The sequence below is a fragment of the Poecilia latipinna genome, unplaced genomic scaffold (genome assembly GCF_001443285.1).
Source record: "Poecilia latipinna isolate Pla-1442-1.1 unplaced genomic scaffold, P_latipinna-1.0 Scaffold24, whole genome shotgun sequence".
NCBI lineage: Eukaryota > Metazoa > Chordata > Actinopteri > Cyprinodontiformes > Poeciliidae > Poecilia > Poecilia latipinna.
The window spans coordinates 586,675-603,291 of record NW_015112640.1 but is presented as its reverse complement, the minus strand read 5'-3'; the positions used below and the strand labels follow the sequence as shown (position 1 = coordinate 603,291).

Here is a 16,617-nt window from a genome sequence, read left to right as displayed (position 1 = left end):
TCTTGAGACTTCATTTCACTCAATGTTTTCTCTGTTTTTAGAGCCAGTGCTTGTTGGAACTTGTCAGTCGCAACATATTCAGAAATATTTAACAACACTAAGGCGTTTAGGCTCTTATTAGGAACAGGTTTGTTTTTTTTTTTGTTTTTTTCAAGAGAAGAGGAGTTTGTAAAAGTGCTTACTTGGATGATAAATAATTAGTGAACAGACCTGCCAAGAAGTGTTTGCTTGAAGTGATGCTTTTCGGACCAGAAAGTGAAGTCGTACAATAGATTGTTCCTTAAAAGTCACTGACTGAGAGCTAGAAATGTTATTAATCTCACAAACATTGATGTCTAAGGACTTGTTCTTCAACTACACATTTGACAGTCAATGGCTGAATAATGCGATTTCCTTTTTCAAACTCTGCTGTTGTCGGATACCTGGTGTGAGTTAAGAAATGAGCTTGATTGCCATGCTTAAATGTTGTGTTCATCTCTGGTGGGTGTATTTGGTGCTTTCTGATTAGATTTAACTTCAGTTGTTAGCCTGGTTATGCAAGACAATTACTTTTTTATAGGCATTGCATCACTAAATAAAATTACTTAATCAATGCTAAAAAAAAAATAAAGCTCATAACTTTGCAGGATCCAACATGTCCACCAAAATAATAGTTATTTCCCTAATTTTTGGAGATCAGCAATTGGCCGATCCTTGCATGTGAAGCTGATCTTATCCACCGATCTCATTTACCTCAGGAGAGGTCTAAAACTCAACCACTGTTCACTTTTGCTCTGCTGTGAGGGAAGTTTGACTGACAGAACCACCCACCACATTAACAATAATCATCCCACAAGAAAAAAACGTTTTCAGTCAAAATTGTAATTGGCATAATCGACAAAATGCCAGAAAACAGCAATCAGTGCAGCTCTACCTGTCAGCTTTGCTTTTTCTTACATCTTTTGTAGCTCTCTTTCTTGCAGCTACTTTTATTGTCAGAGATTGTCTCATGTTGATTTTTCACTTTCGTCTTCAGTCCTTCCAGTGTGTCTTGTCTTGAGATCAGACTCTTACACATAATGCTGGAGGTCTCTTGTCTCATGAATTATTGATTATTAGTGATCGTCAGTAAAATCTCTAAATGAAACATCTACAGGTTCCTCCATTAAAGCGGTTTATACTTACAGATGGATGTTACGCAGATGAAACTTTACAATGCCGTACATTCACTGATATAACAAGTTGCAGTTTCAATAAAGTAAATCTGGTCAGTTATGCAAACTCTAATCTTGCTCATATCCTATTTTTTTTGTGTGTGTGTGCATACGTGTGTGTGTGTGTGTGTGTCTGCTGATAGAACACCAGGTTGCTTTTTTCTCAGGTTCCTGCTCATTATCTAACCAAGTTCAAGGAGATCAGTGCTGATTTGCATTGGCAGACTCAGAGCTTCAGGCTCAGCAGCAACCAGGTGATTCATATCATGTCCTACAAAATCTTTTGCAAAGAGTAGATTAAAAACTATCAATCCACCAAGACCAGCTCAACCACAGGAAATTGAGCTATGCGGCTGCTTTTAGCCTTTTTTTTTTTCCTCCCCAGATCTCCTGAGAATAAACACACTTGTCATATAAGCCATGGCAACAGCTGAAGTATGTACATTTACTTCAATAAAATGACCTGACTTAAAATATCTTAAGCTACACTTAGCAGATGAGTATGAAAAGAATACATAGTAAAACGAACAAAAAAGTAAAAGTAAATTTCCCCATTGCCATCCAATGCCATCCACCGCCCTCTTTAAAGGGGGGGGGGTGGCATTATGTAAAATAATTTTTTGAGCTTTATATCATGCTACAATCACTCACTCCTCATCAAAAGCATACCAGGAGGGCTGCTTTGATTCTTTCATGCATGCATGAGAAATCATTTAATTTCCAGTAGCAGCCATTCAGAATGCAAAAACTCTTGCTCCTCACAAAGCTGCTCCTTGAATCTGCAGTCTGCTTCCCAGAGCACCCCGCACCCCCCGCCCACCCTCCCCACAACTCCTCCAGACTAGCGGCAGCAGCAGTGAGCAAACATGTTGCCATTTGTGCTACATAAATAAATTGAACTGAATTAAAATGAGCCTTAACTTAAAATGTACTTTCGACTCTATTTTATGTGACTCTCTTGGTCTCAGTTGTGCGTAATTTAAAATCTGGCCTTTCCCAGACACTGAGATCACCATACCGACTGGTGTCTACTCTAGGAGGACGATGACGACTCATGAGTTCGCACAGTAACCATAGTTGAAAGAATAAAATATCACGCATTTTAAGGATGTACTTACAATGAGAAATGTCAGTTTATGATGAAAGGGAGGCTAAATTTTATCTTAAAACATTTGACATCCTTTCCTAGGTGTAAATCCATTGTTTAGCATTCAGTCTTTGACCACCACAGAGTAATCTGTCACTTTGTTACAGATCACAGTTCAGATCGTCCTGCCTCTTGCCGCTGTCCATTGATGGCCTATCAGAGAGCTCACTCCTCTGTAATACTGTTTGAACATTATGGAAGGCATGAAATAATTACGTTAGGGCTAGTTTTGATTCCGTACAGAAACCGTAGAGCTGAAGAAGAGAGTAGAGATTTGAACTTTCACCCCGAAATGAACAGCCGATCACCGAATGTGGAATAAGAATGAAATGAGATTGGTTCTCTGGCAAAAGAATCTCATTTTGGCTCTGCACCGTAGCAGACTGTAAATTTTTCACCAATTTGCGTCAAAATTGTATAAAAAGGGCCCATGATAAACAAATCACATACCTTAGAGGAGTGAGAGGACTTACTGTTTAGTAAAATGCATTTCATAAAATTCCATTATATCTGGTTTGCCAGCATAAAACACGATCAGAAACAATTTGACAACATCTTTATAGCTAATTCAAGATGCAGCTCTTTTTTTTTTTTTTTCCCTGAGTGTTGCATGGTCTGACCTCTGGTTGAACTTACTAGGTCTCCCACTCCTGGACATTTTAAATAATTGAGTTGAATGCTTTGCAGTTGTGAATTAATTTCCTCACTGCAGAAGGCTGAAAATGATGTGGAAATAATCTTATAAACTTCCCACCGTGATGCGCTTCTGCTAATTACGCCTTCCAGATCTTGGCTGGAGTCTTCCTCTTTGACATTGTTTTTACAATGTCTACAGGTCATTTCTTTCTCATGCTTTACATTGTGCATTTCTTGGTGGTCGGTAAATTATGTGCATCGGGCTAGCAGTGTGTGTTTCCTCTTTACCTGCTTATTGAGTATGGAACCCGTGAGGGTCGGTTAGTTATATCTGGTAACGATGGAGGATTTCTGTTCCGTCCTGAATGATAAAACTCTCTTACTTCATGGTTGTGTCTCTGCCTCGGTTTGTGAACTTGAGGCATTCCTTTGAGCTAATGATCTGTGCACTGTCAATCATTTCTACACCTCAATGCTTTTCAGAAATCATACTTGCATACAAAATTTTACTCAGACAGACACCGAGTTATAAAACCCACCCTAAAAATCAGGGATGTTGTCATCGCAACGGTTTAAAAATTTTAAATAAAATTACCGAGACGATCTTTGCGAAGATTTTGAGACGGAATCATACATGTGATTTCTTCCTCTTTTTTTTTTTTTTTTCCTTTTAGGAAAGGAAACTATGTGCCTTCCCATTTATTGAGATTTTCCACTCGGATGTCATCAACTACATGGCTCCTCTGTGTCGCCAGATGGACTTCTATGTGCCAGAACTCACAGAGCAGGTCAAAACAGACGGGAAAGACGAGGACTCTGATGAGGACAGAGGAACTGACATTACAGGTAAACCGTCACGCATCTCCAGACGCTGTCAGTTATTGTACAGGGGGAAACGAAACATAGAAAAATACCACTTTATGTGTCTGACTGGAAGAAATGTTCAAAACTGATGGGTAGAAGGATAAAGGAGAGCGTTAACTCACTGTGAAAGTCTTGTTTTTGCTGACCTCCAGTGGTTTAACTTTTCACAGGTGTGTATCAGAGCTTCTGACAACACCCAAACACACCCATCACTGAGACCCTGGAGCTACTTTACTCTTTAAAACACCTAAACAGGCTTGTGACGCCATATGATCACAGTAAAGTAAATCGATCTGAAACGGGTTTCTGGTGTTCTTAAGAAGCTAAAGAAGAAGATAGATGTGCCAGCTTTTATTTTGTCTGATGCTGCTTCGACTCTACCTCATCCCCTGATCACTGAGAGCAGGTGACATGAGTGTGTAAATGTTCTGTCATTACAACTAGGAGTCTCCGCATGCCGCGTCCTCTCTGCTGCCGTCTCGCTCGTCTTGGAAACTCATGACACGGCAGTATTGATTTTTCCGATGTACAGATTACAAGAGAAAGAAAATGATGTTGGGATCAACTAAAATGCAGTGACATCTACAGCGACTGTGTTAAAATAACATTCTCAAGACAAATTTAGCTGGCGGCAAATCTTTGCAGAGCCAAAAGTATTTACTCTCTTTGAACCCTTTCGCATTTTGTGGCATCACTCTAACACACCTGGATGTGTTTTATTGGGATTTCATTTGATTGATCAACAGAAAGAAGCAGGGGTTTGCTTTTTTTTCTGAAAAGTGTGGTGTACATTTGTTTCAGCCCTGAGCAGATAATCCAACACGACCAACTATCCTCGGATTTCTTCTCGGACGTTGCAGCATTTCTGTGAGGCTTTTAGAGAACATCAGTGACCCGATGAAGAACAAGGAACACAACAGCAGACTGGTCAGGGAGAAAGCTGTATGGATGTTTAAGCTGTGAAGACATGCCAGTCCGCCTAAGCTTAAAGAAGGAGAGCGTTAATCAGAGACTCATGGTCACTCTGAACCGTGATACAGAGCTCAGGTCTGAGACTTAACAACCATCAGTCACTCACTCCAAACATCTGGTTTGGGAGACGAGAAGAAAGCCATTGTTCAAAAAAAATAATATTTGAAGTTTTCCTCAGGGTACGTAGGGGACACATCAACAGTCTCATATCAACATGTGCTTGTATTAGACTTTTATTTATTTCTTGTTTTTTGTGTGATTTTAAGCATATTTTTGTTTCTTAAACTGTCTCAAATGTTATTTTATGACATTCTGTGAAAGTCGTTGTAATTCCTCAACTCTAATGGAAAACAAACATGACAAAATGTGTATCTTATTCAAAGGAGAACGTTCTCTTTAATTTCACAAACTTAAACTCCTTACTTGGTATTCTTAACAAGCAAGCATATTAAAAGTGAATGTAGTATTGCTCAAAAACAATATTTTATACAATAGCTGCTGAGCCCATGCATGTTGATGCTATCTTTGAGTCAGTAGGGGCCATGTAGACTTTGTAGCTTGAATTTTTAAGCCAAAGTACTTTCTGCATTTCATCTGCTTAGTGCTCATCCTAAATTTATACCCCAGACTTGGAAATATTGACTTAAAACTCAGCATGTCTTTGTAAATATCACTCAACTTTCTGAGTCAGTTCCCATCTCTAGTTGTGATTTCAACAGACGTACATAATCACTGAGCAGGAACACTAATGGTTGCTTTCTCAATCAGTCCTCTGGAGTGGGATGACCCAGGTAGAAGTTATTTGGAAGCCAAGTGGAAAGAGTTGTCATTTCAAGCAAGAAGAGGAAACGAGCAAGTCGTCAGAGGCCCGTGAGCATATGAGACATAAACTGCAAACAGTTATGTAGAGCTATTGTTAAGGCTGTAAAATCTCAACGAAAACACTGTAACATCAAAATGATCCAATTTCACCTGACCTAAGCTTAACCTCCAGTCAGGTTGTTATCCAGCCACAACATGTGTTTTACACCAGCGGTTTTTAAAAGTCAAAGCCTCGGCCTTCAAAAACACGACTTGCAAAGTAGCATTGCAGGCCGTGAACATTATTTTCGGGGTTTTCAACAATAATTCAGGAGCAGTGAAACTCTGTGTACGGCCCACTGCAGCTCCCCGCTCTGCGTGTCTCCGCTCACCTGCAGGTCACACACACACCGCTCTGTGTGTGTGTGTGTGTGTGTGTGTGTGTGTGTGTGTGTGTGTGCGTGGGTGCGCGTGCGTGTGTGCGTGCGTGTGCGGGACAGACACCAGGAAAGCAAAAGAGAGCAGCTTAGCACAACATCTTTGTTGGCGATGCTTCCGAAATCGAGGCGCTGACTTTATGAAAGCGGGACAGCAACGTTTTCTGAAAGTTCTGTTCGCAGACGAGGAACTGAAGGAGTTTTAGTGGGAACAGAAACAACAACAATGTCTATAAAAAATATACACACTTTATCAAAGCAATGGGACCCCGACTGGGGACTTTTTGCACTTTGTCTCTCTAGTAATTATGTGGTTTATAGGTCCTTTGACGCTTTTTACAATTTCTCATTCCCAGCTATGTAGTGTTGTACATGCAGCTGTACAGAATATTAAATTCTGTATATTTAATAGAATTGAATATAACTGTGTATGAGGCACTGTTTAACACAATAGCTGCTTTTACACTGCCGGTCCCATGCAGGATAACACTATTTGTGTCCAGCTTTGCAGTTAATAGTGTTTTTTATTACCTCTTTATCACAGCATAGGCTGTTTGTCACCCTTTGAAGTTTCCACTCAAATACTGAACAAAGCAAATAGATCCTATATCGTCTGAAATTTTTTTTTTGTTTGTTTTTTTTTAAACCTCATTCTTAAGCGCTGTGTGTTTCTCTGTAAGACCACCTCAAACCAGAGGTAACCTTCTGGTTCAGTGAGATTTTCCGGTGGTTTTCCAGGGAGCCGTACTGGATTCCTGGCAGGGACTGTGGAAACGGTTTTGGCCCCGGCTTCCACCCCTTTGCCTGGTTTTGTTCTAACAACGGAACAATTTGTTTCAGTGTGAGTAAATTCTGTTCTAGTCCATGGGCTCCGAGAGTCCTGTGCATAAAAATACACACAGTAACCAAGAGCGACATTTTCGGGAAAATAATAGAGCAGCGGTTTCTCAGAGCAGAGCCAGAATCGATGCCAAGACTATACAGATGTCGCTGGTGCATCCAGCTTTATCAAGACAGAAAGAAATGTAAAACCTTTTCGTTCTGTTAAGTGTTCAAGCAGGCATGATATGACAGAAAAATCCTGGTTCATCCTTTTTGAAAGGTTACATGAGCCAACGTGAATTCCTGAGATTAATGCAGGGGAAAAAAAGTAATGTGGTTTGATGAGGGGCTGTTGCATATTAGGTGGAGTTTTAGCAATGATATATATTATTAAAATGTTTAAGATGTTAAGGAGTGTCTTGTTGCAGTATTTCTAAAAATAAAACTTAAAATAGTTTTTCACTATTAGAGCAATTTCCCCCGTCATATTTCTTAATGAGTGTCTATGGTTTGCATAATTTGACATGCAGCAGAAGCATACTTCTGAGTCTGCAGATTTATTTGACTGCAGTAGCACGATACCTAAGAAATATGGTCTTGTAAGAATCAGACTTATTTTTGACACTAAGCTTACATCCTATGCAATTATTGTGATTTTTATTTATTTATTTATTTTTTTACTTGAGATATTTACCTTGAAAAATTTCCCTGCAAATATCGTGACCTTCCATTCATTCCGGCCAAAGCAATTAGCAAAATCTGAAGTCGGTGTAATTTAACTTTTAGCCAGTTAAATTACGCTCCTCTGATCAAACGGACAAACCATCAGCTGCTTGGCACAGCTAAAGAACAAACCAAAACTTTAAAAACAGAAATGTGGGATTTAATTAACACGTTTTGTATCAGTTTGCGGTAATGCTACGTGGAAAAACATCAACTTTCAGCAAAACCACCAATAAAGGCACAAAAGGAAACTTTCATGAAATATTTTAATTTGGAGCATTCAGATTCACTGTCCATGTGTAAATTGTAGTACTTAGCATAAGTAGCCTATATCTGCTTTTTCACTGATGAGGTCAATGGGTTCAGCATTTTTTTTTTTTAATGTGGTGAAAATAGGATGTAAAAATATGCAGAATTCTGTTAAAACTACTGTTGTTACTCAAATGATTCTGCAATCCCTTCCAGTTGTTTTAAAGCTCACACTGACGTTACACAGATATAATCTACGGGGCTCTTTGTGGTTAAATATACATAACTTCATCCAAATATAAGGCATTCAACAACATTTGACGGATGATGGTTCTTTGCTCCCCATGTTGCTTTGGATTACATTTTTTGGGTCATTCTGGGATTTTAACTGCTAAAATCACGACAAAGATTAGTAACTCATATTTCATTAAAACAAAAGTATTTTCCAGACCCAAAGCTCAGTTCCCAAACGTATGTAATCTATTTCATTGCTTTAGGACTTTTCTAAGATGACATGTTCCAGCGCCTGGGAATTGAAAGTGCTTGAATTTAGATGTTAGAAATGACTCGTCTCACACTCGGTTTGGAGAATATTTCAGTGAAACTTCACAGGTTTAGATTCTGGATGACACCGCCATCGACTCTACATTTGTTTCTTTAAAATATGATTATTACTTGTCACATTTTTCTTGATATGGTGGGATTGTTATGTAGTTGGGTGTTGAGCTCCATGCGGTTTCTTGCAGCAGAACAAATTTCTCTACGGGTATAAATAAAGGTTCTTGGACCCGGAGGAGCAAATAAGTGATGTTAAAAAAGACATTTTACACAACATAAGTTAGTGGCACTTTATGTGCTGGATTAAAACTTTTCCAAACTTTTTTGTGTGACTGAGTTTTTTAATTCTCATAGTGTGCTTGTCTTGAGTAAAAATATTGCAATATTGCAATATGATGATGTTGCGTCAAAGAAAAACTGGGGGTCATTTTTCAGCCAGCTGACCGAGCAGCAACAGGTGCTGGAGGGGGCAGTATTGTGTTTCTTTATGCTCCATACCATCGTAAAAAAAAAACTGCAGTCACCCTAACATTTTCTCTAGTATCTCATTGAAATAACTTTAAACCACGGTTGTGGTGTGATGCAAAATGTTGGTGATTTAAAAAAAAAAAAACACCTTTTAAAACCTTTAACAATAAAGCAATTCATCGCTTTCTTCATAATTGGTTTATTGCCAGGCTGCCAGGTAGACCTCATAGGACACATTAGCAGATTTAGACAAACAGTGTTTTACCCAGAAATCCCTAAATGAGGATCCCAATACGCTCCTGCCACTAGGTCGGTGTTCATAAACAAGATGGTCCATCTCATTTAGCACTTCCTAATTTCTGTTTATACATCTCATGTCGGACTTGTCTCACCATCCGCTCCAATTCTGCAAGCTCTTTCACCGTGTATCAGCTGTTTCTGTAACTAATTACCTCTCCTCTGTTTCAGCAGTTTGAAGACCAAGACCTTCATCCGCTGCTAATAATCCCAATGGGTCCAATTTAGTAATTCATTTAGGCAACTGTTTTCCAAAAGACTTCCGCTGGCTTCTACCGCTACGCAAATTTTAAGGCTTGCATGCTGATTTTGAAAGTGTGGAAGTTGTCCGGCATGCTAAGCCTCTTCCTCGAAGGTGCTGCTCAGAAGAAATTACCCTAAAAAGGCCAATTAAAACCCATATAATTCCTTGCAGTTCAGTGTTATCATATGAAATGAGTCTCAGTGGAGCTTCCATGTTATTGGAATTCAAACACGACCCATCCACATGCGACTCAAACCAGGACCACAACCAAACAAAATTCCTTTTCCTCCCAGAACTCATCTTGTAGGTTTTGTCTGGACTTGCAACCCAATCACCAGATGTTATAAATAACTTATATGAAGTTCACATGTACACTGCAAGCGGGATCGCATCTGCTTGGACGTGATAATTAAATTGGTGGAGATTCAAAAAATATAATAATAAAAAGAAAAGGCTGACCTTAGGGAGCATCTCGGAGACTCCGTGTTTATTGTATTTCTGTCCCTAATGACGCATTTCAGTGCCAGCCCACGCGGACGTGCGCCCGGTGCTTATTGGGAGTGTAAAGGCAGAAAGAAAGGGGATGAGCATGGCGTCCGGTGGGAGAGCAAAGCCAAGTCAGGATTTATCTGTCAAACGCGTTTAGCGTCAAGGCCGGTCACTTTACTGGCAAAACACGCCAGGCATGGATGAGAGAGAGCATGATGCATTAAAACAACGATGCACCTAGCTGCAACAAAATTAATTGAAAACCATATATTATCAGCTTGACCAGATTTGTATTACAGTGATTGGAAACTCGGCTTTTTTCTGGCCTCCTTCACTCTTTTCTTCCACCCGTCTCTCTACTCAAAGAGACCGCCGGAGGTGCGATCGCCCAGTGATATTTGTTGTGTAGGTGGCAGGTATGACGTGCTCCTTACATTTCCCAGAGCTGACACCTACTCTGCTTTCATTTGCAAATTTTAGAAAGTCCTCATGTTTTTCATTTGCCAACTTTGCTCCGTCCATCTCTCTCCAGGCCGCGGATTTGTTGGACACAATTTATTTCTAACTTCCGTTTAATTCGTCATCCTGTCAACTTTTTTTTTTTTTTTGCAGTTTTCCAGCTGTGCACATTCCAGCAACAACAATCTGGACCAATCGCTTAGATGAAAAAGGACCCTTAGCTCGGGGTAATGAATGGCAATTGGCTCACAGTGAAACGTAGATCAAAGGCTAGAAAAATATAGTCTTAGACGGAAAGCATTAGCACACTGATCATGTCGGTGAGGAAATCTCCATCTATTAAGCAAATGGATGCACTCTATGATTACAGACAAGTAACATTGCAGAAGACTAGCCCAGCTGCAGCCAGCTGCTGAGAATGAAATGCACAATAAGGTTGAAAAGTGTGAAACACATGTTGATGAGTCATCTGGGGCGCTTTATAGGAAACTGATTGTTTTTTTTAATTCTTTGAATATTACCGTCTGTTATATTTGAACTCAATTAATCGGTCACATTTCTCTACTCTACAATGTATTGCAAAAAAAAAAAAGTATTCCCCTTGAATCATTTCATAACGACTACACATTTCAGAATTTGTTTGATAGACTATTAAAATGCATGCAGTTGTGAAGTGAAAGGAAAATTATCCTTTTTCTTCAAAGTGTGACGCACATTCTTTTCGTCATCCATGAGTCGGCTCCAGGACTCTTGAGTTTTGTCTCCACCAACTTTGTACATCCAACGACTTAAATGTTTGTCAACTTTTCTTGTAAATTTGCTCAAGCTCATTTTTGTTAAACTGGAACAGTTTGTAGACATGGATTTTCAAAGCACGCCACGGATTCTGAAAGGGATTTAATTAAACCACATTCCATTGCAGCTTACTTTTTGCCACTCAAATTGTTTTGTGGTTCCTTTTTTATTTGTTATTGTGTTATTTTGTATGTTCTGCATGCCTTGTAGCAAACTGTTTACAGGAACTCAAAAAGCTATCTTCACAGAGACCTTCTTTAATGAAGGTCAGACTTGTTGAGTACTAATAATTTTCCTTTGGACATCTTGTTCCCTCACCTGAGTTGTGGATCTCTGCAGCTCCTCCAGGGTTAGCGTGGGCCTTTTGGCTGTTTCTCTGACTAGTTTACTTCTTCCCTGCCTATTCACTTTAGGTGGACAGCCTTTTCTTTACTTACAGTGGAGTTTGTCTCACCTTTGGATGACCGATGAGATGTCCAGACTTCTCCACAGATTTTTTTTTTTTTTCTGACCTGTCTGCCGTGTTCCTTCGTCTTCATGATGCTGTTTGCTAACTGAATATCACCGTCTGTGTGTAACTGAATTACACATATTGAAATTAAATTACACACATTTTTAGGTGACAGGTGACTACTGAAGAGGATTAGTTAAACTAGACTTTACTAAGGAGCATTGGTGTAATACAAATGCACTCCACACTTTTTAGATTTCTGGTTCAAAAACTGTGTATTCTTTTCCATCTCCTTAAAGGTTATGCGCTGTTGTTGTGCTAATCTCTCATAAAATACAATGTAGGTAACATTTTTTTCATAGCAAGACAAAATATAAAACATATTCAAGGAACATAAATGCCCTTGTAAAACTCTTCCTACGTGGCTTTACTTTTCCAACACCGTTATTTATAAAATACATGAATGACAATATTGTATGGATTCATTTAATATCTGTACAGAATCACCTTCCTACTGTAGATGTGGCTTTAGTCAGATGTAAATCATCCAGTCCAAATATCATGGTAATAGACTCTCACGTTGGTATTCTAATAAATTGTTGACATGTTATCTTTGGCCAAAGGTCCATATTTAACCTATCACAGCATCTTCTTGATAAATTGGCACACATTTCCTGGTTCACTAAGCCTGAAACTGACATGCTTTGCCACTTCTCATTTAAGTTTTTTTTAATCAGATTTGCACACGACTTTTTAACACAGTCCCGGTTGAATCCCTCTTAATTTTTTTTTTTAATTGCTGCAGGTGCAGATTCCCACAGCGACGTGAGCTCAGTGAGCGGCGGCGTGCCTTGGGACAGCAGGGAGACTTCGCTGGCAGCTTCCACCGCTGCCTCTCTGGCCTCCTCTCTGCCCCTCAGAGACATAATGGACTCAAATGAAGACAATAAGCACAGGGAGCACAGCGACAGAGGTTCAAACGACTCTGTGGGCAGCGGCTCATCCTTCGAAGAACTTGACATGGACCAGGAGGAGCTGGAGGAGGGAGACGGAATGGAGGGCGAGAAGGAAAAAGGAACCCCCGAAGAAGAAGAAGAAGAGGAGGAAGGAGAAGAAGAAAAAGAAGGTGCTGGAGAAGAGGCTGGATTGGTTGCAAAGAGGAAGTTCCTGGGAGACGGAGAGGAGTAGGAAGGACGCTGGAGAAAGAAGGGACGTGGCCGTTTGACTGGCATGCTAGAGTGTTTCTCAGCTGTGCTGTGGTTGGTTATCTGTCAGAGTTGTTGGTGGATCTAAAGCTGTTCATGCCATGACCAACACCACCTTTTTCCTGCACCTTCTAACAAAGCCTGTACTCTTTAACGTAATCTCAGATTTTAGGGGCCCTGGTTGTGTGTTTGGATGCTGCCAGGACACGATGCGCAGTGACAGGTGTTTTCATTTCAACCAGGATACGATGTAACTGTGGGTCCGATTTTTGGAAGGTTCGATTTAAAACACCTAAAATTAGGAGTAATTGGGTTGTTAAATACATAAACTGCTGCTGTTTTAGCGATTAGACCCGATAAATTATTTATTTTAAAATAAAAAAAGAAAAAGTAAAATCGGAGGCAATAAAACAACTTATTGACATCACCAGCTTTTCCTTCGAGAGTGTACAGGTTATTCTGTCATAATCACTTTTTAATGCGATCTGTCTTTCCAAATTTACACCATTAACCCACTCTTCACCCAGTTTATTTTCTTCCCCATGTAGCCAGAATTCGTCTATCAGAAACTATTTGTGTTCTCTTTGTAAGTTGACATTGTGCTGGAAATGTAGAAATGTATTGCCATGTTTGTGTCCCTCTGTGCTGAATAAAATTTTCAAATGGGAAGTGTACCTAAGAATAATTAGTCTGCCTCTCACACGTGCAAAATAAGACGCTGGCGCAGTTTTTTTTGTTTTGTTTTGGTTTTTTTTTTTTTTTTTTCTTTCCCCCTTCAGAGACGATGGTTTGAACGCGCCTCGATCTCAAGGTGCTTCTTCCTGAAGTGCAATTTGATTTCCACTGCAACAGGCACATAATTTTATCTCGCGGTCTGAGGACGTTCTTGTTTATCTGCTTCTTCCCAACAGTTACAGAAGACGTAGAGGAGAGTGGGTGGCGGCGCTTTTCGCAGGCCGGCGACGAGCGAGCGAGCGAGCGAGCGAGCTGCTCATAAGTTATTAAGCTTGCTCTTGGAGGGCAACTGTTTTCAAGGTTTCACAATGGAATGATTGCTGGTTTTGCTGCTTCACTTTGAGTTCAGGTGGGAACAAAATGACAGCTGCTGGAATCGGCGCTAATGATTTATTAGTGAAAGTTATGCTGTTTTAAAGCGATCATTGGGGAGCGAATCCCTGCGGCATGCTTGAAGCGTTTGATGCAAAGAGTTTGAAAAGCTTTAGAAAGCACAATAACGTAAAGTGAAATATATTGTTATAGGATGCCACTGTCTAGCTTATGGTCTGTCATTGTCTGAAATGTTAAAATAAGATATTTACATACAATAAAAAAAAAAAAAAAAAACTACATTATACTTCATGGCCTGACATTGAAACAAATGCAGTCCAGAGCTTTATCTGTTTTAGATATTCATTTCAATTACCCTAAACTTCTGATGTGATGTGAGAGATTTTTTTTACAAGTTCAGTTTTTGATATATATTTATTTATAAGATGGTAAAAATGTATCTCATAGCTCTTTGACTGCTTGGTGTAATCTCAACCTCCATAAATCTGGTTCTAGTTGAAGTTTCTTCGTGCTAAAAGGGAAATGTTTCTCTCCACCGTCACCACATGCTTGCTCAGAAAGAGCGATTGCCGCAAAGTCACGCCAAAGTCATCGGCTGGACTTCCTAAGATGGACGAGTTGGTATTAAACGATAGATTTTAATGAACAGCATTAAGTTGGGCTGCATGAATCTGACTGTACGGCTGGGTTGTGACAACATGCATCAGTTTAAGTTGCTTTTCGCTCAAATGGAGATGCGCATAATTGGATCTGAATTGTTTGTCTTGCAAAGTGCCTTGGGAAGACTTTTGTTTGTGAGTTGGCGCTACAAAAATAAATGGAAAATTGAGACGCTAATTGCTTTTAAAATCATGGGATTGTTCAAAATCCACTTACCGAGTTGTGGCTTGTGGCATCCTTTTAGGCTGATCGTTATTTTAAAGTGTGGCTTCATTAGTTCTCATGGTGATTAATAGCCACAGTTATAAAAGTTTCTCAACAGTGAGTCATATCCTGCCAGTGGAGGGATATAAGGAAGATTGACTAATATGTTGGAGAAATTGAAAACTTTACTGGAATTGATTGTGTATAGAGTAAAAGCAGCCGATGCTGACATCTAACATGTCTAAGCACTAAGGTTTTGTTAAGTGGTTGAAATCAGTAATTCTCTAGTGTTCCTAGGCTCTGGTGTTTTAATAAAAAGAATGTGATGAAATAAAAGCAATAACTGTTAGAAAACATTACATTACTTCAGCTGTTTCTCTGATAGCCAAACCACTTGTACCATTTTGTCTACTTGGTCTGTTTCTGCAGAGGTGTGATGAGTCTGCAGGGAGTGATGCCCTTACCACATGTCTATTGCGCTTTCCGTTTTGATCCCTCCACCCCCGACCTCTGTCCAGAGGCCAACCCGAGAAGCGGCGTTGACGAGGGACAGCGATGACACAGCGGGTCAGCTGCTGATTTAATTAATCGTGAATTTCACATGGGTGTCACGCAGCTTCACGGGCATGCTGGTTTTCGCCCTCCTGCGGTGTCTGTTATTAATGTGCTGTACCTGGCAAAAGTATTCACACCTCTTCTGGTTTTTTTTTTTTTTTCCACTTTTTGTAACATCGCAACCAAAAAGTTTCAGTGTAATTAACGGGGCTTTATAGACACACGCATACATGTGTGTGTGTAACGTTCGACCAACGTGCACATTATTAAGACTTGGATTGAAACGGTGAATGGTTTTCAACATTTTCTGCGAATAGAAATCTGGAAAGTGTGGCATGTGTTTGTTTCCATCAGCCATTCATTTCATAACCATTAAAAATCCATTCATCTGTTGGATGCTTATCTGTGTGGGATTGGCAGTAAAAGGCAACAATAAGAGGCGAGACTAACCAGCCTAGCGTCCATGTTTTTTTTTTTTTTTTTGGAAACACCTGAGAAGGACCCACATATGAGTGGGGGGGTGGGGGGTGGAGCATCCAAACTCCATGAAGAAAGACACCAGACTGAGGTTTAAAATCAATTATGTGAGTTAGGAGCTCCCATATTTAGTATTTAGAGTCCACTGTGTGATTTAATCTCAGCCTGGATGCAAGACAGGATGGAGGGCGAGAAAATCTCAGAGGTTTGTTGGAGAGAATTTATTTTTTAAAACTTCATCATTAAAGACGGGGAACACGCCTGTTTGCAGCAGGGTTACATTTTTCCAAATAAGTATCTCAACTGCAAATCTACTAAGACACGGTCAGTCAGCTGAGCTGAAGCACGCCACACTTTTCAGATTTTTATTTGTAAAGATTTAGAAACCTTGTCATCCTTTTCACTCCGTGTCACGACAATTCGCTAATTTGTGGTAGTCTAGTCCACACACAAAGTCGTATTAAATTAAATAAAACATGTGGTTCTAACGTAACAAAAATAATACTTTACATACAGCGCAAAACCATGAAAAAAAAGAGAACAAAATGATTTTTTTTTTTTTTTCCATCATTTTGTTCACTGAGTAGCCAGCACTGCATGTCCGAGGCCGCTAAAGACCGTGGAAAGGGGAAGAGGTCGCAGTTCCCAGCGCGCATCGCGGCCCCATCTGGAAGAGACCTCACACTCTGCCTGTGCTCTGCCACAACTTGTCTTCTGGTCAACAAATACGTTCACGCCACTGAGGGTAATAAGTCTCTACAGAGTCACTGTTGTCATCTCCTGCCCTCCTCTCCGCCGCCTCCGCCACAAATAGGGAAGACGACTCTGAAAGACATTCATTTC

At 39.9% G+C, this 16,617-nt stretch overlaps 1 protein-coding gene across 1 annotated transcript in view; it reads left to right on the top strand.

Annotated features, from left to right (window-relative positions):
- tex264a (testis expressed 264, ER-phagy receptor a) overlaps nt 1–13,484 on the top strand; it is a 76,295-nt gene extending 62,811 nt beyond the window's left edge. The window contains exons 3-4 of the mRNA XM_015037300.1: nt 3,651–3,822; nt 12,411–13,484. Of these exons, the coding sequence (XP_014892786.1) occupies nt 3,651–3,822; nt 12,411–12,793 (555 nt within the window). The 3' untranslated portion in view covers nt 12,794–13,484. The remainder of the gene's footprint in view (nt 1–3,650; nt 3,823–12,410) is intronic.
- Nucleotides 13,485–16,617: the final 3,133 nt, after the last annotated feature.